This window comes from Pelodiscus sinensis, chromosome 21 (genome assembly GCF_049634645.1).
Source record: "Pelodiscus sinensis isolate JC-2024 chromosome 21, ASM4963464v1, whole genome shotgun sequence".
NCBI classification, from domain to species: domain Eukaryota; kingdom Metazoa; phylum Chordata; order Testudines; family Trionychidae; genus Pelodiscus; species Pelodiscus sinensis.
The window spans coordinates 11978659-12002731 of NC_134731.1; the positions used below are offsets into that span (position 1 = coordinate 11978659).

General features: G+C 51.4%; 1 protein-coding gene across 1 annotated transcript in view; it reads right to left on the reverse strand.

Annotated features, from left to right (window-relative positions):
• The window catches only part of CCDC92B (coiled-coil domain containing 92B), a 74595-nt gene that overhangs the window by 22716 nt on the left and 27806 nt on the right, over positions 1-24073 (reverse strand). The window contains exon 3 of the mRNA XM_075904875.1: positions 5475-5522. Within this exon, the coding sequence (XP_075760990.1) occupies positions 5475-5522 (48 nt within the window). The remainder of the gene's footprint in view (positions 1-5474; positions 5523-24073) is intronic.

The window sequence follows — 24073 nt, forward strand, 5'->3', positions numbered from 1 at the left end:
AGGGCATATACAGCCCGGCAACCCACAGCCTGTAGTTCCTTACCACCTCTCCCCTATTCCAACCCCAATCAGCCTGGAAGAGATTGTGGTGCACAATCCCAGGGCACCGAGAGGGTAGATAAGGAGGTGGAAACATTGTGTGTGTGGGAGAATAGCTGCATTCATTCCATCTGCGCCAGCATAAAAAGGCTACCACAAAAGAACAATGTCAAGAGGAGGAGAGGAATGAAGAGCTACTTGCAGATCATAAGACAACAGATTTAATCAAACCCAACACGTTACAGTGCCTGGCTGCTCCTCTGTGCCACACGCATTCCCAGATTTTCTCTGCATCTTTTGACAGGCCACCCTCCCACTGCCCAAAATCAGAAAGTAAATTTCTAGAATGGGCGAGTCAGTTCTAAACAAATTATTCCCTTGGCAATCAGGCAGAAGAAACGATTTGGTCTCCATCTTTCAAGAGAGCTTGGGTCCAATTCTCAGCATCTCTGCCTTTCTGGAGAGACGTTTACCATAGCTTTTTGTCACTATTCACTCAAGGAAGGCAAATATGGATTTTACTCGGGGGTACACCGACCTATAGCCCTGGTCTCCACTAGGGCTTTATTTTGAAATATCCCCCCTTAGGTCAAATGAGTAAGCGGAGCGTCCACACTACCAACCCTGTTATTTTGGAGTAAAGGGCTGTGTGACGGGCCGCCAGCGACCCGCACGGGTGACAGCCTGGACCGCTGGGCAGCGGGGAGCGGAGGCATGGACCAAGCCCCTCCTCCCAGCCGCGGCGCAGGCAAACAAGGACAGCGGGGCCAGACCCAGCCTCCGCGCCTGCTGGACCTGGACTCCGGAACCTGGGTAGGCTCCGGGGATCGGTACGGGTGCTCGAAGGCCCCTGGGAAAGGAGGAAGGAGACTGGGGCAGAGCCCTTTTGACGTCTCTGGGTAGATGGGTTACGGAGGGAATTACCCCCGTCTACCGCATTGGGGCGTGAGTGAGCCCCTGCGCTTAGGGCCCCGGGCTGGGACCCGGAGAGAGGGTGGGACCGGGTCCCCCTCCCCCATTCCCCAGGAATATTCAATGCCGGTCAGCAGCAGCGCGCGCGGGAAACAGGGAAGGGTGACGGCCGGACAGTAGGGCCGGCCCAGATAGAGGTCCAGGGAAGGACCAGACTGTGGGCGCAGGCCCCACCCCGCAGAGACGGGTGACAGTTGCAGGGTCTGCTGAACCCCGCTCTCCGGCCTGGCTGGGAGGAGGTGATCGCACCCAACTGACGGGGCTTGCGACCGGGGACCCGAGACGGGACCCCGTTAAAAAAGGGCGAAGGGGTTCACCGAGCCTCCCTCCCCTTCCGGGAGGGGGTGATCGCACCCCGAACTGTCCACAGGCTGTTTATTTTGAAATCGGTACTCCTGCTTTCCTCGAGGAATAATTTCAAAATATTTTGAAATAGCCGTAGTGTGGTGCCACTATTTCAAAATAACTACTTCTCAGAGTCACTCAAACTAACTTCTCCCCAGAGGGCTTCCTGGGGCTCCACGTCAAGGTAGTGCATCCACATTAATGAAGCCTGCCTCAGACTAATTTTGAGGCTTCCCTGTAGTAAGGACATGCTAGTTCGATTTTGTTATTTTGGGAGTTATTAAAGTGATTTTAGTTATTTCGAAATAGTTTCCTAGTGTAGACATGTCCGTAGAGCAGCGTTTCCCAATTGGTGCTCCGCGGAACAAATTGCGCAGCGGGTCTTTTTTTTTTTTTGCTCGACAGATTTTACCCTGGCAATCCTAGGGGTTCCTTGAAATTCTTTCAAGCTGAAAAGGGTTCCGTGGCCAAATAAAATTGGGAAACACTGACAGAGAGATCAAGGGCTCAATCCTGGACTAGTGAAATCAGTTGACGGTTGAGCATCGAATTCCAGGAGGAATTCTAAGGCTAGAATTTTCAAAAAAGCTGAGCACGCATGGAACCCATAGTGCTGCCAAAGTCTTTTGAAAATCAGGGGGGGGGGGGGGAGTTGCACAGTTAAGTGGTGGCTGCTAGACACTTTGGCATATCTGGCTCTTAGCTGCTCATATGGGAGATGATCTCAGATGAAAATCTGCCTTCAGTACTGGGCACTTGAAAATCCGGCCCTGAGCTCTTTCGAGAATTTGCGCCCACACAACTTGGCCCATCTAGCACAGTCAGTCAGTAGGGCTATGTCTACACAGCAGTGCTATTTCGGGATACTGGAGGTATCCCAAAATAGCTATTTCACATCTTTTGAGAGTGCCCATTTTTTTCAAAATATAACGGGCTCGATGTCCCTGTAAACCTCACTCCACGAGGAGTCAGGAACGTTTCGGAATAGTGATTTATCTAATATATAAAGGAGAATTGTGTGCTAATAACTTGGACACTATAAGAGCTACCGCAACCAAACTTGGTGTGGGATAACCTTTCATTCAGGGAAAGGTTTTAAGGTACTTTTGGACCCAATCGGGCCCGAGCTCAAGCTGCAAAAATCAAAAAGTAACCTGCTGCACTGCAGGGGCCACCCGGCTCGGGCACCCGCCCTGCCTCCTGCGGCACCTGCAGCCCCGGGCGCGAGCTTGGGTGCCCATCCCGCGTGTAACCTCCCCTCCAGCCGGGGTTGCACCCTGTCCCTGGGGATGACACGGACCTATATTTTAATCCCTATAGAAAACAGTGCAACTTTTCTACCATTCAAAAAAAGATAATGGACTACTGTTCGTCTACATTTTGTTCCTCTGGTTTCCCGAGCAACGCTGGGTAACTCCAGCTAGTTTTGAAATAAGTGCTGTGTAGACAACACCAAATTTCGAAACAAACTATTTTGAGCTATGGGTGCAGTGTAGACGCACCTTAGTTGACCTAAAACTGGGAACAGAAAACCTTCCTAAGGCCCAGTCTACTATTCTGATCCCAGGAAAGCGCTTCCTATTTTAAGAGGGTTTATTAAGACTGAAATGTCCTTTAGCAATAATCGTGTGACAGAATTACTTTAGGTGTATCATCCCTGTTCTGATCCATAGACGCTGTGACTCATAGACCCCTCCTTAGACACCTCAGAGCCCTCCTCACTAAGGCCACGTCTAGACTACAGAGAAGACGGATGCTGTGGCGGTGGATCTTCAGTGTTTAATTTAGCAGGTCTAGTAAAGACCTGCTAAATCGAATACCGAGGGCGCCCCTGTTGATGCTGGAACTCTTACTCCTCACAAGTTTTTTACATAGCTGGAACTACATACCTTAAGCTGACCTTCAGCTATAGTGTAAATCTGGCATGTGGCTTCATTAGTCAGGTAAGCCTCTATTATTCGGCTTCCTCATCTTTGCTGCTCTTGGACACAAAGCCCTTGATAATGTCTGCCTTCCAATGGAGACCTGGAAAGGTTCTTATCAGAACCCTGGGGTGAGGGACAATCCCATTCCAACTCCACCTGCCCGGATGATTTGCTGCACATGCCGTGGTTTGGAATGGTAATTGTGTGAATGTTGAGCCAATAAAACTGCAACCCTCAGGGGAACAGGATGGCCCAAGGGAATGGGAGTGGCCTATGACACCCTCTCTGGGTTGCTTAGCAGTTTAGCTTCAGCTGTGGTGGGTAGTAATCAGTGTTCCCTGTAAGCTCAGTGCTTATGTGACCGCTCAGGAGAAATTCAAATGTTACCTGTCTGAATAGCAGAGTGCCCACTGCCACGTTTTTTGTTTCTCCTGGTGGTGCACATTCACATATGCCTCGGTGCATAAAATTATTCCACACATGGATGGAAAAGATTAGAGGGAATGTTGCTAATGACTGGAGCTGGCTGACATTTTTCACACAACAGGATTTGGGGCTTTTTTGGTCAACAAATGGACCTATTTGAAAAAATGGTCTTGAAACTGTCTGGTTTTCCAAAACACTTTTCATTTTTTGATATTTTGATCAGAATCGTTTGTGATCAGTGTGATTTTCAGGAAAAGATTTGGTATTTGAGCAGTTGGGTGTGATACGGGAGCTCTGCCAGTATTCCTTTGCAAGGAGGACAGGTATAAAATAGCTTAAAATGTTCACTGAAAATGTTTCAAAAATGGATCTGTTTTGAACAAAAATAGAAACAACCCTGACATTTGGAAATGGTTAGCAAAATCAAATTTCTGGTTTTTTGACCAGTTCTAATCAGGACTGAAAGTTACTGATGTCCGATGAGTGGTTGGTGGCCTGCAGGTGTCTGTTACAAAATCACCTCCCCCCCAGCCAAAAGCAGTTAGCTGTCTCAGCAGTGAAATCAAATGAACAGATGACTAGATAAATCATACATACCTGCAACATTTTGAGGATTTGGATCTACATCCCTGAGCCAATAGCTCTAAAAAGGGGGTGTGGAACCTTTTTTTCTGCCAGGGACCACTGACCCACAGAAGAATCAATCAGGAGTCGCACACAAGTGAGAAGCAAAAAATCCCAAACCAAACCAAACAACTGCTCTTACTGATCTGGCTCCCAATAAGCAAAACAGATCAAACCAAAACAGCCCAAACAAACAAAGAAAAAATAACCCAACCAACCAACCAACCAACCAAAAAACAACACAACCGGACTCCCAACAAACCAAAACAGCCCAAACAAACAAAGAAAAAATAACCCAACCAACCAACGAACCAACCAACCAAAAATCAACACAACCGGACTCCCAACAAACCAAACCTCACTCATCTGCCTCCCAACAAGCTTGGGGCTTTCCCACCCTGCAATGGGCAAGCAGTGCTATTGCTCTAGTCCCACGGGGACACCAAAGCTTGGAGTTTCTCCTGGTGGCAGGGCAGTGGGGCACTGAGGTTTGGGGCCTCTCCTAGCAGCAGGGTGAGCCAGCCCTAATGATGCAGCCCCCATGGGGGAGCGGAAGCTCAGCGACTTGCTGCGGGGCTGGCTCGTGAGTGCCGGCTTGCTCCCTATGGGGGGAAGCCCTCGGCCTTATGGGGGAAGCCCTCAGTCTTGTGGGAGGCCAGAGCCGAGAAAGCTGGGGGCCAGATTTGGACCACAGGCTATCAGTTCCCCACCCGTGCTCTAAAAATACAGGCTTCAACATTGGCAACTCCTGGCAGCAACCAGGAGGTGCACTGCCCCCCTGCCAAACATTTGATTGCTTCAAGGGGTGCTCCCTCATGCCCCCTCCCAATTCCTCTGGGTGGCCCTCCTTGCACTCTCCCCCACCCCCAATTGCAGGCAGCAGCTGTAGTGAATTGAAAAATTCCACCCTTAGTGGGTAGCAGTAACGGATCCTTTGTTCTCTCTGTAGACCAGCCGCTACAGAGAAACACTTGATACTCACAAAGCTGGTGTTTTACACACCAGCCCTTATCATCAGCCCCTGTAGGTTGGGGCTGAATCCTGCTGTGGGGCAGGGTACAGATGCTTGAAGTGTTCCTCCCTATGGCAGCTTTGGGCTCACCTGTCAAATCCCAAACCACATGAAAAAGCTTTTGAGCTTACCTTGCTGGTGAATTTCCAGTTCCTTTGTCTCAAGGTCATGGGTTAGATCTAGAAGACAAATCAAACAGAACATGTATCATTTGGGCAAACACTGCTCTTTGCCTATATTCATCCTCATGTTAATACTTTAAAAAGTGGGTTGCTGGATAGCTTGTCATTTATTATGTCCCTTGCTGGCATCTCTTAGACTGAGCCCAAATCATCATGACAAATGTTTCTGTCTTGGAGAATTCAGTGACATGCTGAGGTGGAAATAGATATTTCTTGCTCTAGGAAGAATATTAGTACAGGTTGAACTTTTCTAGTCTGACGCTCTTTGATCTGGCAACATCTGTGGCCCATCACAATTTGAGGCTGCCAGGTGTCCACTTATCATGGGAGTGGCCAAGTTCCGTGGTCCCATAAAGTTTGTTTACAGCCACCAGTTCTGGTGCTCAGTGTTCTGTGCTGTTCTTTAGCTCTAATTTACCCCTAACTTTCTTCTAAGAGCCCAGTCAGCAGCGGAAGTGTTGGTAATGCTGAATATTGGTCTTCTGTGGTTCAGCTAATTCTCTGGTGCGGCACCAGTCAGGTCCCCAGGGTGCCTGGCTAGCAGGGCCAGCCTGAGCCATTTTGGCACCCTGGGAGCACAGCGCATGCACGAGCCCATCTCTGGGGTGCAGGCCTGCCTCCCTTAAGGCTGTGTCTACACTGGGCCACTTATTCCAGAAAAGCAGCCGCTTTTCCAGAATAACTTGCCAGCTGTCTACACTGGCTGCTTGCTTTTCCGGAAAAGCAATGACGATCTACTTTAAAATTGTCAGTGTTTTTCCGGAAAAACTATGCTGCTCCCATTTGGGCAAAAGTCCTTTTCCGGAAAAACTATTCCGGAAAAGGGCCAGTGTAGACAGCCCAGTAGTCTTTTCCGCAAAAAAGCCCCGATCGTGAAAATGACGATCGGGGCTTTTTTCCGGAAAAGCGCGTCTACATTGGCACGGACGCTTTTCCGGAAAAGTGCTTTTCTGGAAAAGCATCCTGCCAATGTAGACGCGCTTTTTCTGGAAATACTTATAACAGAAAACTGTTCCGTTTTAAGCATTTCTGGAAAAGGGTGCCAGTGTAGACGTAGCCTTAGGGTGCACGGGCCCGCCCCTGGGGCGCACAGCGCATGCGCTGCCTGGTCCGGCTACGGCCCGCCTCCGGAGCACATGGCACATGTGCTGCCCAGCTTGGCCCGGCCACCGCTGCTGGCGCGCAGCTCGGGGCAGGCCGCGTCTGGCCATGTAGGGTCCCCGTGGCCGTGGGGGGAAGAGCACTGCTGGGGGGGGGGGACCGGCGCTGCGGGGGCCGGGCATGTGGCGTCTGATGGCAGCTATAAGGGATGCCGTGCGCCCCTTACAGCTGCCATCAGGCGCCCCCCATCGGTTGGCGCCCTGGGCAGCTGCCCAGCTTGCCCACCCCTTAGTCCAGCCCTGCAGGCTAGAGAGGTTCAACCTGTATATTATCAAGCATGTCGCTTTTTCATTCTGAATGACATGTCTCTCCCCATGTGTAACCAACATCATAATTACAGATGCTGCCCCATCAGGGCAGCAATAAAGCAACCTGTTATTGCTTAATGTGGCAATGCCTCCTTTTAAAACACAGTCGCTGGAGCATCCAGTAGAATCATTTCTGGTGCTTATTTAAGCCAGGACAAAGAGCAGCGCAGTGAAGTGAAAACAGAACAGAGTGTAAGCTGCCCAGTGCAGTGTCTCAGAAGTTACTCTGACGGAATCTTTCTGTCCGTCTGCCTCTCGCTTTGCGTATCCTGCAAGGAGAGCACTTGTACTCAGGGCTGTGATAAGGACGTTGTCAGCACTCTTCTGACAGCTTTTAAAACCTGTCGCACAAGGTATCTCGGATAGTGTCTGTGGCAGCTGCATGAGAGGTGAGCATCACAGTTCTCGGACAGCGGGCGTCTAGTGTGGTGATGCAATGCTTGTAGGTGAGTAGCCGTATGAACAGGAGTCTTGTGAGCAAGACACCAGACATCATTCTTCCGCTCTACTCTGCGCTGATTAGGCCTCAGCTGGAGTATTGTGTCCAGTTCTGGGCACCACATTTCAAGAAAGATGTGGCGACATTGGAGAACGTCCAGAGAAGAGCAACCAAAATGATTAAAGGTCTAGAAAACATGAGCTATGAGGGAAGACTGAAAGAACTGGGCTTGTTTAGTCTGGAAAAGAGAAGACTGAGAGGGGACATGATAGCGGTTTTCAAGTACCTAAGAGGGTGCTCTAAGGTAGAGAGAGCAAAATGATTCTCCTTTGCCTCTGAGGATAGAACAAGAAGCAATGGGCTTAAACTGCAGCGAGGGAGGTTTAGGTTGGACATTAGGAAAGACTTTTAAAGGGAAGCCGCCCCACCACCATGTTTCTGAGCGGTGTGCAGGAGGGACAAAGCAAGCAGGGAGCCTGTGGCTCCCCACAGCATCTGCAGGCTGGATCTGGTGGCTTGGTGGGCCAGATCCAGCCCACAGGCCAGATTTTTCCCAGGCCTGCCATAGAGACTGACAAATCGGGATCTACTGGTAGATCTTGGAGCCTCTGACAGGGGGTCCTGACTGGTTTGGCCAAGAGGCTGTCAAGTGCCAGCACTTCAGCTGTCCCTCCCCCCACTGCTGTGTACTTCCTGCCCTTTGCCTTAGAGCTGCCCCTCCCCCTGGGAGCCTCCTGCCTTCTGTGCAGGGCAGGGGAGGGGGAGTGCTGATGTCAGGGTGCCCCCTCCCACTCTGTATCCTCTCTCCACAGAGCAGAGAGGGGGCACAGCAGGACTTGGGCTGGAGTTTGCTGGCTGCTTTAGGGAGTGGTCCAGGGCAGGGGTGAGCTCGCCTTAGCCCCACTGCACCACCACCCAGGAGCCACCAGCAGTGCCTAGCTGGAGCCCACATCCCAAACTCCTCCCCCAGTCATGACCCCCCTCCTGTATGCCAAGCCCCTGCCCTGGCCCCGAGCACCCCTGCATCCAAACATTGTCCCAAAGCCTACACCTAGAACCCCCTCCTGCACCCTAACAGCCTGCCCCAAGAGCAGCTCAGAGCCCCTCTCACACTCCAGATCCCTTCATCCAAAACCAGAGCCTGCACCCCAACCCTCTGCCCCAGCCTGGTGAAAGTGAGTGAGGATGGGCAAGAGAGGGAGGATGGTGTGAGCAGGGGCGAGCCTTGGAGAAGGGGTGGGAAGGAGGAGGGGCAAGGGAATTTATATTTGAGGTAGCTCTTGAATTGCACCTCAGTTCAAACAGTGACCTCGTGCTCAAAAAGGTTGGAGACCCCTGTATTAGATCATGAGCTTCATCAGATGAGTTTAAACTAGCTGGCTGTGTCTAGACTGGCCAGTTTTTCCAGAAAATCAGCCACTTTTCCGGAAAAACTTGCCAGCTATCTACACTGGCCGCTTAAATTTCCTCAAAAGCACTGACTTCCTACTGTAAGAAATCAGTGCTTCTTGCGGAAATACTATGCTGCTCCTGTTCAGGCAAAAGTCCCTTTTGCGCAAAACTTTTGCACAAAAGGGCCAGTGTAGACAGCTCAGATTTGTTTTGCGCAAAAAAGCCCCGATCGCGAAAATGGCGATCGGGGCTTTTTTGCGCAAAAGCGCATCTAGATTTGCCACGGACGCTTTTCCGCGGAAAAGCGTCCATGCCAATCTAGACTCTCTTTTCTGCAAATGCTTTTAACAGAAAACTTTTCCGTTAAAAGCATTTCCGGAAAATCATGTCAGTCTAGACATAGCTGCAGAGTTTAAGGAGTAAGAGACCCTGATCCCTCAAGGTATTTAGGCACCTAATGCCTTTAACTGGTAGTTGGACTCAACTCCTACCCACTATTGGAATGGCAAGTGAAAGAGAAGATGAGCAGCGGATTAGACTGGATTGGGCTGTGGCGGTGCAGGTCTGACCTGATCTCTGAAATACAGAGCTCTCTCCTGCTTGTATGGTTGAATGAAACTCTCCTCACAAAGCAGCTGCTGGCTGGTTTGCCTCTGGACTCCTCCGCTTGGCTCTAGACACAACGGGCCTCTCCTCGATCCATGCTCCTGATTTATCTTTCATCCCATAAAGAAACATCAGTCTAGCGACCGTCCGGCCTGCTTGTTATGTTTGTGTGACCAAACCCCCGCGAGTGAGTCTAGGGGAGCCATCTTGTGATCGCAAAAGGCTACCGGCAGCATTTGCATATTCAGAGCTGAATGATGACGCCCAGGGCCGCCTGCTGCCGACATTATGGTAACGGTCTACCCGTTACCTGTGGAGCTGAGCCAGGCTTGCCTCCATGCCAAGGGGAGCAGGATCAGGCCTATGGTGTGAGGCTGATGTGAGGAAACGCAAGGGGTGAATAAAAGCCACTGAGAGTTTGTTTCACTGCATTTTTAAATGACTGGGCACATGGGCCTTGTATTAAACCCACTTCTCTCTGCTGGGGAATAATGGGGCTGGTACCAACTCCAGCGCAGTCTAATGAAGTTAGTGTGTGAGCCCAGTGTGTGCGTGTGTGTGTGCATGTGAATTTGAGTGCCATGAAGGAGGGTCATTCTGTGGGGAGGACAGGGCAGCCGCTGGGTTCAACCCCTTTGGTTTGCCACAGGTTGCTGAGGTAGAAGTGGAGTCTGCTACATACAAAGCTGGCTAGGAAGCTGCCAGTGATCCCTGCAAGCTGAGCACTTAGGCAGCCCCCAGGAGAGATTCAAATGCCGCCCAGCTGATTAGCAAAGCGCCGACAACTGTGTTTTGACTGGTGGTGCACATCCACACATGACTTGGTGCATGGGACAAAATTTATTCTACGCAGGGAATGAAAAACAATTAGAGTGAACTGTGGTCCTGTCTTGTAGCACGAGGAAGCTCTTGGGGGCAGGTCCATATGGATTTTGTGTTGGCACAGCACACATTATCAGTGCTTAACAAATACAAATACTGTTACTATTGATTTATATTGCAGTAGCACCTAGGAGTCCCACACCCAGACCAGGACCCCTTGTGCTGTACAAACACAGAAAAATGCAGCCTCTGCCCCAGAGAGCTTACAATCTAAGTCATTAATACCACAGCCTAAGAATTAAGCATCATAACAATGTACAAAATTAGCAAATACTAAATTTTTCCATATAGCTCTAGTGATCCCCCTAAAACAACCTGGACATTCCAACGCTGCAAATAGACTGTGTTTTGTTTAGCCCAAACAGAAAATTTTATATGACAAATGAATCTCAGGGTATGTCTACACTGCAGAGTTTTTGCGGAAAAACGGCCAATTTTCAAAAAAAACCCAACTTCACTTATATCCACTTGGCAATTGCCTTCTTTTGAAAAAAAATCAAAAGAACGGAGGGATTTTTCCAACATTGGTAAATCTCTTTCTACAAGAACCCTTTTTCCGAAAAAGCTCTTTCGGACAAAGGTGTGTATGGACGGGGAAGAGGGAGTTCTTTCGCAAGAAGAGGAAAGAGGAAAAAGCACAGGTGTCCTGGTGGCCACTCCATCCATAGTAATCACAGCTGAAATGCGAGATAGCGTCCACACTGAGTGGACACTATCTTTCGAAAAAGCAGATGGCTTTTTTGATGTGCTTTGGCAGTGTGAACACTCTCTTTCAGAAGAACGTTTTTCAGAAGATCTCTTCCGGAAGAAGCCTGCAGCCTAGACATAGCCTCATTCTCCATCTTCCTTTTATTAAAAGTTTCTCTGTTTATTTTATTGCTGTGTCTTCCACATGGGCCATGTGGCTCCTGCAGAGATTTACAGTGCCTGGGGCCTATGTACAATGGGGTGCCAGTCTCGCTAGGGGCTGCTGGCGCTACTTGGCAACACATGCCCATGGTTGTATTGACAATACGGTGAATGACTCACACTGAGAGGCAGGAATATCAACACTGTTGAGGATAGTACCAGGTTCTTGTCTTCAGGCATCGAGTTTGCACTTCCTCTGAATGGCAGGCACAAGATTAGCAAGGGGGAGTGAACAAACCAGGCCTAGTTTGGCTCAGAGACGTTTCAAGCCTGCCAGCTAGTATCCTGTGGCAATGACCAAATGTGTATGTGGCCCCTTTGGAGACTAAGGGGACTGAGAGGATCTGTGGCAACTTGCCTACCTCAGCGGTTCTCAACTAGGAGTCTGGGGTCCCTTGGGGGGGCTGAAAGCAGGTTTCGGGGGGCCACCAAGCAGGGAGGCCTTAGACGTGCTAAGGTCCAGAGCAGAAAGCGTAAGTCTCACCCCCAGGGGCTGATGCACCAGCCCTGCCACCAAGGGCTAAAGCCAAAGCCTGTGCAACTTAGCTGTGTGGGGATCTCCTGTGGTATGGAGCCCTGGACAACTGCTTTGCTTGTGTAACCCACACACCTACCGGGTGTGCTTCACTGTGAGGGAATGAGTTTGCTCTACATCATTAGCTGAGCGCCAACTGGCTTTTAGCGCAAACTTTAGAGGCTCATGCACTAAGCTCCAGAGGTCCCAGGTTCAAATCCGCATGTCATTACAACACTTGCTAATGCCAGACCTGGATTTTTATGTGCAGAAAAACAGTTGTGGCACCAGCGGGCTGTGGCATTTGTATAACCTGTTGGGGTTGGGGTTGGGGTTGGGGTTGGCGGGGGGAAGGAGGAGAAAAAGATCTACAAGAAATGTGCACTAGCCAGGGTAATAGTCTGGCCTGCCCTACCATGTCATGCACCCACTGGCTTGTGTGGAACCTGCAGGTGTACACCGAAAGGTGAACGCAGTGTCCCTCGTGCATGTTAATGTAGTCTTGTTTGAAATGGTGTGTTCAATAGGGAGCTTGCGGAGCACGCCAGCAGGATCCACGGGGACTACCTAGTGTGCAACGGCAGGGGTTAATTCTAGTGTGCACGAGCATGTGCACTAACACATCATGCGCACAAGTCCTCAGTCTGAGGGGAGAGACCCACTGTACGTTCACTCTAACATATTAAGTCTTGTTGGTATTCATGGTGATGCTACTCTGCTGTGAGCATGTCAGTCACCCCCAGAAATACGTCTTTACTGCTCCATGGGGAGTTTTATTCCTTGCTTCTTGTTCCCACACACACACAGCTGTCACCAGCAGGATTAACCGTTTTGCTAATTTTTCATAGACGAGAGACTCATAGGATTTTGCTTTATTACCCCAGTGCAAATCCAGAAATATGCCACTTAGATCAACAATGCAAGTGAGAGCAGAATCTGGCTGTTGTCTTGCTGGCTGTCAGCCTTTCCATCCCTCTCACCAGCCCAGCGTACAATCTGAGCAGCAGGACGTGTTCAGGAATGGTGAGTTCTGTCTATCGCAGGAATTGCATCTTTTGCCCTTTCCTTGTTCTAGCCATTGGCTGTTGTCTGCCAGCAGTGTGCTGTCTCTCTCGCTGTTACTCAGGCTGTGTCTACACTGTGGCTTTTTTGTGGAAGAGGATATGCAAATGGTGCGCTCGTTTGCATATCTTCTTCCGATTCTTTTTGCAGAAGAGGTTTTGCCACTAAAAAGCCCCATGTAGATGGGGCCCTTTGTTGGGGAAAAAAAAGCCTTTTTCGCAAGATCCCATAAACCTCAATTTTTGAGGAATAAGGGATCCTGTGAAAAAGGGTTTTTTTCGGACAAATGGCCCCGTCTACACTGCGCTTTTTAGCAGCAAAACCTTTTCTGCAAAAAGAATTGGAAGAAGATATGCAAATGAGCGCACCATTTCCATATCCTCGTCTGCAAAAAAGCCAGTGTTGACATAGGACTGTTTTGTAAAGATGTTCCCTAAGGCTATCGTATTTCTGGGACTCACAGATTAGAATCATAGGGCTAGAAGAGACCTCAGGAGGTCATCGAGTCCAGCCTCCTAATTAGGCTTTTCCAAATGGGAGCTTTTAGGCTACGTCTACATTGGCATGATCTTGTGCAAATACTCTTTAACGCAAGAGTTCTTGTGTTAAAATATTTGCGCAAGAGAGCGTCTACACTGGCATGTGCCTTTGCGCAAGAGCATCCATGCCAGTGTAGAAGCTCTCTTGCGCAAGAAAGCTCCGATGGCCATTTTAACCACAGGGCTTTCTTGCAAAAGGAATTCATGTTGCCTGTCTACACTGGCCTCTTGCGCAAGAACAGTTGTGCAAGAGGGCTTATTCCTGAGTGGGAGCATCATAGTTCTTGCGCAAGAAGCACTGATTTCATACATTAGAACATCAGTGTTCTTGCGCAAGAACTCGCGGCCAGTGTAGACAGGCAGAAAGTTTTTGCGCAAAAGCGGCCACTTTTGCGCAAGATCGCGCCAATGTAGACACAGCCCTTAGGTGCCCTGTGAAGGGGCGGTTGCCCCACACTTAAGTATAAATGGTTAAAACAGCCCTGGGAGAGTGCTGTTTCCAGAAGCCAATCAGGAGAGGGTTTGTGGCAGCCAATCAGAGCCCAGCAGGGCTGTATAAAAAAGGGTGGCTGACCACTGTTTCTCTAGCTCTGAAGGGGGAAGGACCTAGCTACCCTGGACAGGGCAGTGCTGGGGGGGGGGGGGGGGGGGGGGGGAAGAAGGGTGAGCTAGGGGAGCTCAGCCTGAATAAAACCCAGGCTGATGTCCAGCACCAGGGGCCCAGGGAAATACTAGGGCTGCAGAGGAGCAGCCAGGGCAGGAGAAGGCAGAAGGTCTGTATGCCCTTGCCAATGATGAGTGGCCATGTTAGACTGCAGTTTGCTGCTGAGGCAAGGGCTAAATGACTGAGGCAGTGGGTCACTGAGGCTGAGTGGGTGTAGGAGATTGGGTCCCCTTGGAGGGGAGCACCCCAGAGTGTGGGGTGCTGCTGTGGGTCAGTAACCTAAGGGAAGGGCGCCGTGCTCTGGGAGGGACACAGGCCCAGACAAGTGGTGCAGAATGGATACAAGGGTAACAGCAGGCGAGACACTGCCAGGAGAGGGCACTGCAGGGTGGGATTGAACGAATTCCTGGAGTGACCAGCAGGAGGCGCCGTGGTGGAGAATCACAGACTTGCTACCTGCCCTCACAATGGGGCCCTGATTTCGACGGGGCACTCTAAGTGCTACTGCAATAAAAATCATTGCACAATAAAAGCAGAGGGGAGAATTTCACCCTCAAGTGCCTCTGCTATAGACAGGCTGCAGACAGCTGGGGAGTTCTCCGGTGCACCACCCGTGTCAGGCTGCTGCCCCCCCGCAAGTCCCAGTGGGAGTGGGTGTCTCATCAGCGCATGCTGAGATGGAGGTTCTGGATTGTACTGCAGCTCATACCGGAAACAGGGCCCAGGCATCGTTTTGTCAGGCCTCGTAAAACGTCGTAACACAGATCCCCTCCCGCATACAGAATTTGCAGCCTGGCTGGAGACTCCCATGACCTCTGTGCACAGTAAAGTGTACCCTTCCCTCCCTCCCGCCCCACGGGGGGGCCTGGCCATAAATGAGAACAGCCAACAGCTGCTCTGACTTATGCATGGGGCTGCACTCAGCACAGGCTGCAGCCAGTGTGTTTAAAAAATAAAACCCACTTCAAGTCTCATTCCCGTGCCCACCTGGACTGAGCTTTCAGTGCCGCATCTCTTGAAAGCCTGGAGCCAGCTCCTACGCGCCTCTGTCTCTGCAGGCAGGATGTTCTTTTCTTAGGCGGTGCCCCTGACTCCCAATAGTCTGCCTCTTATAATGCCTTGAGCAAGTGTATACGGATACTTTCCAAATAACGTACCTGCTGCACTGTAATAGCCTATCTCCCGACTGAGCTATTAAAAATTAACCAGGGATGCTTGGGTGATTCCCACTGTCTTTCTGGTCATGAAAGAGACCCTTAAAATTCTCTCTACTAGGTCTCTGTCCTGAGCTTAGTACTTGTTAAAAGTGTCTGCGTGTTGTTTGCGGACCAGGAACTCAAAGAACCCCCTGCGGTTCTCCTTCACATGGGCCCCAGTGTTCCCTCTAATTTTTTCCATCCAGGTGTGGAATACATTTTGTTATGTGCACCAAAGCGTGTGCAGATGTGCACCACCAATAGCTGTCGGCACTGTGGGTGCTCTGCTCATCAGCTGGGCGACATTTGAATCTCTCCTGGGTGCCCACGCAAGTGCTCCGTTTACAGCAGGGGTGGGCAAAAGAGCCTCTGCAGGCTGGATCAGGCCTGACAAGCGAGTTGATCTGGCCTGCAGAGGCCCTGCCACTCCCCCACCCCCATGCCCTGATTGGCCGGGGGTGGAAGGGGCGTGCATGAAGTCTCCTGCCCTGCGAGGGGTGTGGTGCTTCTAAGCACCGAATACTCCTTGCAGGGTGAGGGCAGTGTGGGAGGAGACTCTGCGCACTCTCCCGTCCCCAGACCAATCAGGGTTTGGGGGCGGGGAGAGCACGCGAAGTCTCCTCCCGCCCTGCACGCGGTTGACTGTAAACGTGGCGCTTCCCTTGCAGGGCAGGGCAGGGAGCAAGAGACTTCACGTGCTTCCCCTCCCCAGGCCCGGATTGACCTGGGGGCAGCAGAGGGAGCACACGAAGTCTCTTCCCACTGCCAGGACCACGGGTACCTAGAGGAAACTGCCAGCTGTTCAGAACAGCTGGTGGTTCTCTGCAGGGGGGCAAAGTCTTTGTGTGCTGCCACACCCGCAGGCCAATCAGAGTCTGTGGGCGGGGAAACATGCAAATATCCTGGCCCCGCCCCTTCCGCCTGATGCCCTGCCCCTTTTAGGGCGGCCTGGGGCCATGTCAAACATTTCTGAAGTGGCCCCTGGTCAAAAATTATTGCCCACCCCTGGTTTACAGGGAACACTAATGGGTCCCAATCAACACACCAGAACTTTACTACTAACGCTGCTTTTGCGTCTCCTTCGCCCCTGAGCTGTTCGTGCGGGTGGGATAGCCTCTCCGGAGAGAATTACTCACACCCTGTGGCAGCAGCAGCGCCACACACTAGATAGGATGCGTGTGTGTGTGTGTGGGGGGGGGGTGCATTGTCTTTGCTCATTTGATATTATGTGAATGCTGCAGGGTCATGAGGGAGACACGCGAGCCAAACATTCAAAAGTGGCCACTGATTTGGGATGCTCAGTCCCAGAAAGGCATTTAGAAAGTGCCGTGACAATCCCAGGCATTCAGGGCTTATTACTGGGATGCCCCCGAAGCAAATCCCCCCATCCAAATGCCTCTCAACCTTGGGGGCGTGTCAGACCCGCTGACAGGAGGGAGGCAGCAGCAGTCAGAACCCAGGGCACTTTAGAATTGCCGTCAGAGTGGTTGGTGACACGCCCCAGAGCCCCCAGCAATGCGAGGGGTGTCGCACAGTCTGGGTGACGCTGAGGGCTGGCTGCCCCAGCCCTGCCCCGTCCATGAGCATGGAGCTGCCCCCCCCCCACACACACATTGTCCAGGGGCCCAGCAATTCTATTGGCCCCTGTGATGGGGAGTCTGCCCCGCCCTGGCCCTTTAAGGGTAAAACCCAGCCCTGGGAGAGGGCCGAACACAAAGCCCGCAGCTGAGGCTGATATTGCCAATTAGGGCCCAGCTGGGGGCTGTATAAATAAGGGCTCTTGTGCTAACTGGAGAGTAGGAAGTCTCTGAGTGGGAAGGAACCTGGGGGCTTCCTGGGCCAGGTAGGCAGGGCTCTGGCCTGGGTAGGCTACAAGGCCTGAAGCAAGACCTGATGGTACCAGGGGGGCAGCCAGGATAGAAAAGGGCAGAAATCCATACTCCCTTGCCAATGATGAGTGGTCAGGCTGCAGTTTGCCCCTGAGGCAGAGGCTAGATGAAGCCTGGCAGTGGGTCACTGAGGCAAGGTGGGTACAGGGGTATTGGGGGGGTTCTCTGGGATGGGAGGACCCCAGAGTACAGGGACACAGGACTGCTAATACTCCTCCCCATCCTTCCCCCGAAAGGGGGTTAGAGACAACTAGAGTGGGTGCTGCCGGAGGGCAGTGCCCTGAAGAGGATGCCGTGGTCTAGGAGCGATGTGGGTCTGGCCCTGAAGAACAGAGGGAGGCCACGGGGAGACACCAGCCAGCGGGAGGTGCCCTGTGGGCTAATGAGCTAATTCCCAGTACTACCGGCAGGAGGCACTGTGGTGGTGAGTCTGCCCCGGGACAGCTCCCCTTAGGGGATATGGAATTAGAACCTGGCTCCAGGCCGCCGTTACCACAGAGGAAATGTGAGGCACTATGGGGTAGAGCAGGGTGGTTTCCCCGTTTCTGAGAAGGGGAAGTAAGAAAGAGACTGGGTGCCTTGTCAGAGATAACACAGGATGTCTGTGAACCTAGGCAGAGAAATGAACCTAGGCAGGGCCAGCCCACAACATTTTGGCACCTGAGGTGGGGAGATCAAATGATACCCCCTCCGCAGACACAATTTTCTACACTCTGGGTCCTAGTGGTGCCCCCTCACAGTCTGGCACGTGGGGTTGGCTGCCTCAGTTCACCTCATGGTAGGGCCAGCTGTGAACCTAAGTCTCTCAAGCCACAAGACTATCCTTCTCTTCTGCCGGGTTTCTATTTCTGTAACAGAGCGGCATGTGCCCAGCCTTTGAGGCTGGCACAGCCTGTATGTGGGGTGAAATCGGGAACCACAATCTGAGCCAAATGATGCTCAGCTCATGTCTAGGTCACTTTAGTCTCGCCCAACAACTTCTGTGTCTAAAGGGAACTGGGCAGAAAGAAAACTCCTCTCTGAAAGGTGCTTTGGAGAAAGGAAGGCTCTCCAGAAGCATTGTGTTTAAAGGGGCCCTTTGTCCCATGATTTCTCCTGCTCCTTGAAAAAGCACCATCTATGATGATTAAAGCACAAGGGGCTTAGGTCCATCAAAACTTTGAGGAGCACCAAATAGATTCTAACTCCTAGATATAGCTAATGGATTTGGGGTTTCCTTCCACTTCTTTAGTCCTTGTTCTTCCTTCCAAATGTAGTTGCCCCACTAACACAACCCCACCCCAGCGGACAAGCAACTGACAGCATGTCCTATTGATCTGCCTCTTGCTAACTTCTGTGTTGGGGCCTCTTGCTGCCTCACGTCCGGCAGCCGAAATCCCAGGCACCCCGCCTTAATTTGCCACTGCACTTGCCTGTCGTGCAGCTCCTTAAAGTGCGGTGGCATCACAGCATAGCCGAGAGAAGCCTTAAGTGCACTGACCACACAATGTCCAAGACTTGGCGAGCCGTGTACTTACTTGCATGACAGCTGCTAGTCTTGCTGCCCAGGTGCCGAGTCCTAAAACTCGTTCGACTAGGGACGCAGCTCTGCTGTAGAATGGAGAATCTGTGGGGCATGGTTGAAAGGCCAAGTATTCTGCCCTGCTTCAGATTCCCTGTAGCTTCTAACAGCAAGGGGGGGGGGGGGGTCTACTGCTCTGAGCACAAGAGGCATCAGCTGCTCAGTCTGGCACTCCCTCCATCTGCAGCCTTGGTAAAGTCACTTAACCTCCCTGCCTTTTCTCCCGTTATAAGAGGAGGTCTGACGCTATCTGTGTCAGAGGGCTGCTGGGAAATTTGTCTGCAGAGTGTTTTGAAGCCTGAAAAAGCCTGGCCTGAGAGCGAAGCGTTACCACCAAGAAAAGCAAATCCAGAGAATCAAGTGTAGCTTATTGTGACTCTCCTGGGTCTTGTCAAGCTGCTTGCAGGGAATAAGAGATGCGCAAGGGCTGTGCTTACTGCTTTCGCACCACAGCTCTGCCTTCAGTCTCTGAGCAATCAGGACAGCTCCAGAGGTGGTTCCTTAGGGAGGCCGGGCTGCTAGGCTAACAGCAAAGAGACAGTATTGCAAGATGGAGAATGAAAAACACCCGTGGGTGCTGGCTGCCTTTGAACAAAGATCAGTTTTAACTTCTAGGAGAAACATGCTGTATATGAGTGTGTCTCAACATGTATGTGCACTTGTGTGTGTCTGCACATATATGTTCATGCACGAGTGTTTGGGTGTGCATGGACGCCTATGTGCACACAAATGGTTTTGCTTTGGTGCTTGTGCAGGGGTGTAGGTGTGTGTCTGTGCATGTATAGGCTTGTGCATATTTGTGTGTAGAGCCCTGCAGCCCTTTATGCAAATCTGTAGCCACAAGAATGAGCTGCAGATGTTTGCACTGATGTCTGTGGAGGCGGATACCTGTGGATATAAAGCAGCTATCTGCAAATTTGCAGGGTTCTAGATCCCATGGCTGCAAAAATGAGGTGCAAGTACCCAGATCCACATGCGCAGATGTGAACACCCGCTGATATAAAGCGGATGTGCGCGGAATTGCAGTGCTCTGTTTGTGCGTGCTGTTCCAGAAGCTCTGGGGATGGTAAGTGCCAGTAGATGGCACTCCAGAACATGCTGCATCATGTCTGGCCTTTTGCAGGTACAATGAAACCAGTTGCTGTTGTGGGAGTTCTTTACATCAGTCTTAACACACTCAGAATGACCAGTCCCCACATCAGACCCCTCCTCCCCCACTTTTCTCCCAATCATCTGATTGGCTTGACAATGAGATTTTTAAAACTCCTGTATATTCTGCTTTTTTTTTTTTAACACTTTGCTTTCCAGTCTGGGAGGCTATAGAGTCTTCAAGCTTTTCTCCACAACTGCCTTTTTCAATGAAAGCTGAGAAACGTCAATATCACAAGATGCACAATGGAAAACTTTGCATGAATTTTTCCATGTGTACCTTCATGCCTGTCTTGCGCCCAGTGCAGCACATGTTCATTTGCTGCGTTTCTGAGGCTTCCCCAATCTACTTTCCCATATCAATTTGATGGCAACCCTCTGCCCTATCCACAGAGGGCTGGCGGTCCTTCCCTCTAGAGTCCATCAATGCCTTTCTGAGCATTGGGCAGACAGGCTGAGTTCTCTGAGGATGCACCTCAAGCAGTGATGCAAAATCAGGTCTAATTTGACTTGTTCGTAGCCAAAATGCCACAATTCATTGACTGCCCCTCCCTCACCAACTGCCAGGAAAAGCATTCATATCTGGCTGTGTTTGTGCATGCTTGTGTGTGCATGTGTCAAAATAATTGCTTTCACTTTATTGCAACACGTCAGGGGATTTCAGAACTGTCAGTCTCTTGAACTTTCATTCCCCAGGAAATTCTGACCCTCTTAAAATTCAGGGCAAAAGGAAACTTTGAAATGTCAAAATTGCCCTGTGACGGACCCAGCGGGGTTCACACTAGCCGCGGGGGAGGGCCCCCCCCGGGAGGGCCCCCCCCCCGGGAGGGCCCCCCCCCCAACCGGGGAGGGGCCAACTCTGGACCGCCGGAACCCAGACGCCGGGCAGCGTGGGGGAGCGCGCTCCGAGGGAGGTGGGGGCGGACCCAAACCACGGAGCAGCGTCTGGCCAGGGTGCTGCGGTCCGCCCAGAGGGGCGGAACCTTGGGCATGCCTCCAGGGAAGCCCGGTGGGGGAGCCGCCGGGGGGACGGGGCTAACCCCCCTGACGTCACTTCCCGGGAACTTTAAATGCGGCAGCCGGATGCCGAGACAGGGGGGAGCAAGGAAGCGTCCACCCTGGCGTCCAGAGGTGCCAAGCCCCCGGGGCCCCGCACCGCCAAGAAAGAGAGCGCCTACAGCTGGAGGGCCACGCTGGGACAGACCCGACGCCTCCGACGGGGTGAGTGACTGGGGATGCGCCCGGCCGAGGGAACCGGCGGGCGGGGAGTGGAAGGAGCCCGGGGCGGGGCCTTTCTGGCGCCCGTGGGCAGACGAGTTGAGGGCGCCAGCCCCGTCTGCTGTGGAGAGCAGCTTATAGTCGCCGCACTCCACTTAGGGCACTGGGCTGGGACCCGGAGGAGAGGGTGGGCCTGGGTCCCCCACGCACCCCAACCCCGAAGTAACCCCCTCCTGTCAGGAGCCCCCCCGAACCACACGCGACGAGGGCATTATGAGGACAGGGTCGCAACCCAGCCCTACGAACGCCTTCCCCGTCAGGGGCGAGACAAGGGGCAGAAGCCCCAAGGCCCGTGGTCGGGTCGGACCTCCCCCGCCCCCGCCCCCGCCCAGTCCACTGGGAGAGGGCAGTGGCGTGGCAACGGGTCCGCTGAGTCCCCCCTGCCGCTTAGGGCAGAGGGGTGATTGCACCCAGCCTTCGTACCATGCACAGACCCCGCTAGGGACGCACCGAACAGGCTTAAGGCGGAGGGTTCGCGGAGCCCCCCCACTGCTCCCTGAGAAAAGGGGGTAGGAGAGCGGTGCTCGCACCATCACCCCGCTACATGCCCGATGAATGGAAACACCAAGTTTCAACAAGCTCTGGTGTGGAGTTGCCTTGACTTTAGTGGGTCTACGCAGAAGCATAAAGTTATGCGTGTGTTTGTGTTCGCAGGATCAGAACCTAAGAGTCATCGCCCTAGGGCTAAACTAGAATGACACTGTCACCTAGATAGGCATCGATTTTATAGGGTCTGCTCAAACCAGGACAAAACCAAGTGCTTGGGAATGAGACCACAGAGAAAAGTCAATCCGAGGCAGTTACAATTACTGCAGAACCAACGTGCAACTTCTCACTTCAGCGAATCACCATTTCAAACTAACCCCGACCATTCATTCTCATACAAAGGACCTTTCAGGGATGATGGCATATGAGCTACAAAAATGACGGCTCGACCTGAAAAATCCCATTTCTTTCCCTCTTCCTAGCCTTGGGCTACTAACATGATTTCACTAGAGCGGATGGGGGTTGGGAGGTTTTATATCTATTAATAGTTCGCTTTTAACCCACCATCGTTTACAAATTGTCTTTCAAGTTAACTGTCATGCTACTGCCAAACCTACAGCAGCTGGAAGAGCTAAAGGCGGGAGGGGGACATCAACTTTTGGGGAAAACCCCCCCCTGAATTATGAACTTAAATGGTTAATCTTTGTCCTAGATATTGCTGTTAATCTGCTTTCCTAGTGGCGCTAATCTCCCCACGAGCACACAGCATTAGACACTGCTGCACTTCAGAAACTAATCATTTGGCTTGATTTTTTTTTTCCTCCCAAGGCCTTTGCTTTTTGTCTTTAAAAATAAATCTGTAGCGACTGTATCCGTAATGGAGAGCATACTGTAATTTCTGGAAACCATTCAGCACTCTGCTCCCATTGGAAATCGATAGCAACTGCTTGATTGTTCTACAGCTAAAATGGGATATCAGGGATATTTCAAATGAAGTTTAAAACTGCAGTCGAGTCTCCGGTGGCTGTATTTTAACACAGGTTACAGCTCTCCCTGGCATGGGGCCAATTTAGGTCTCAAAGTTTGATCCTACACTGAAACCAATAAGACTATTCATAAGACTTGCCAAATCTGGCTACATATACATACCGTAATGTTTGAGAGAGAGAACCAGGAAAAGCAGTGTCCTGCGTAAGGGTATGTCTACACTTGCACCCTCTTTTGAGAGAGGGATGCAAAGGCAGCTGAGTGACATTGCAAATGAAGGGCGGATTTGAATTTCCCATGCTTCATTTGCATATTCACGTTATGGCGCTATTTCAAGAAAAGAAACGCTGTCTAGACGCGGTTATTTCGAAAGAAAACTCTTCTTCTGAAATAACTGGTAAACCTCGTTGTAGGAGGAATAAGGGTTATTTTGGAAGAAGGGTTTCCTTTTGAAATAACTGCGTCTAGACAGTATTTCTTTTTGCGAAACAGCGCTATTTCAAAATAGCACCATAACGTGAATATGCAAATGAAGCGGGGGAAATTCAAATTCATGCTCATTTGAAATGTCGCTCAGCTGCATTTGCATCCCTCTCTTGAAAGAGGGTGCAAGGATAGACATACCCTAAGTGAGTAAGGGCTTGTCTATGTGTAGGGATGACTGATGTGAGTAAAGGCTGGAAGTCAGATCTTAGCTCTGCCGGTGTTTCTTTTGAGATTGTCCCTCTGGGTCTGCCCTGTCTCGTGATACAGCTTTTTCTCTCCAGGGGAAATGACTGATGACCTGGGATGAGGCAAGGGAGGGCGCTGGGCCTCATGTGGAATTCAGCAAGGAGCCAACTTGCATTTGCAAGACAGTAGCGGGGCAGGCGAGTGGGATGCATAAGCGATGTGCCTGACACAATATCCGTGGGAAGCGGAGCTGGCAGCACCGCTCAGACTGTCAGGCCTTTCCTCCTCCTCCTCCCTGCAGCAAAATGAGTGCTCCATGCAGGGCTGGCACCAGCTGCAGAGGAACCTGGATTGCCTTGTTGGGTTTGTTTTTTTTGAATACGTGACCTCAATTTTCTTTAAAACACCCTCCCCCTCTCCCTGCAGCACTGAATTCCTCCAGGTCTTGGAAATGCATTTTATCTGCTGGGAAGAGATCACAGGCACGGCAGAGAGAGGCAAATTCGGAGCACTGAGCTCCTTCCTCTCCCTGGACCAAATCCCTGCATCTTGAATCAGTCTGTGCCCTGGCAAAACTAACGTGGGCTCCAAGCCAAGGCTGACGGGCGCGTCCTCAGTGCTCCCTCTGCAGGGTACAAGTATCTTGTGTTGACTTCACTGGCAGTTTCTTGCGGGGCCGTCCTTAGGATTTAGAGGGCTCTACACAGTGCTATAATGCTGGTGCCCCTATGCTGATGGCAGCCCAGGGCAGGGAGATTATGCAAATCACATCTCTAAAAAATCATCAGTGTTCACCAACACAAGAGTGAAATATTTTTAAAACAGAATTTAAACCCCGTAGACTCCAGGTTGGG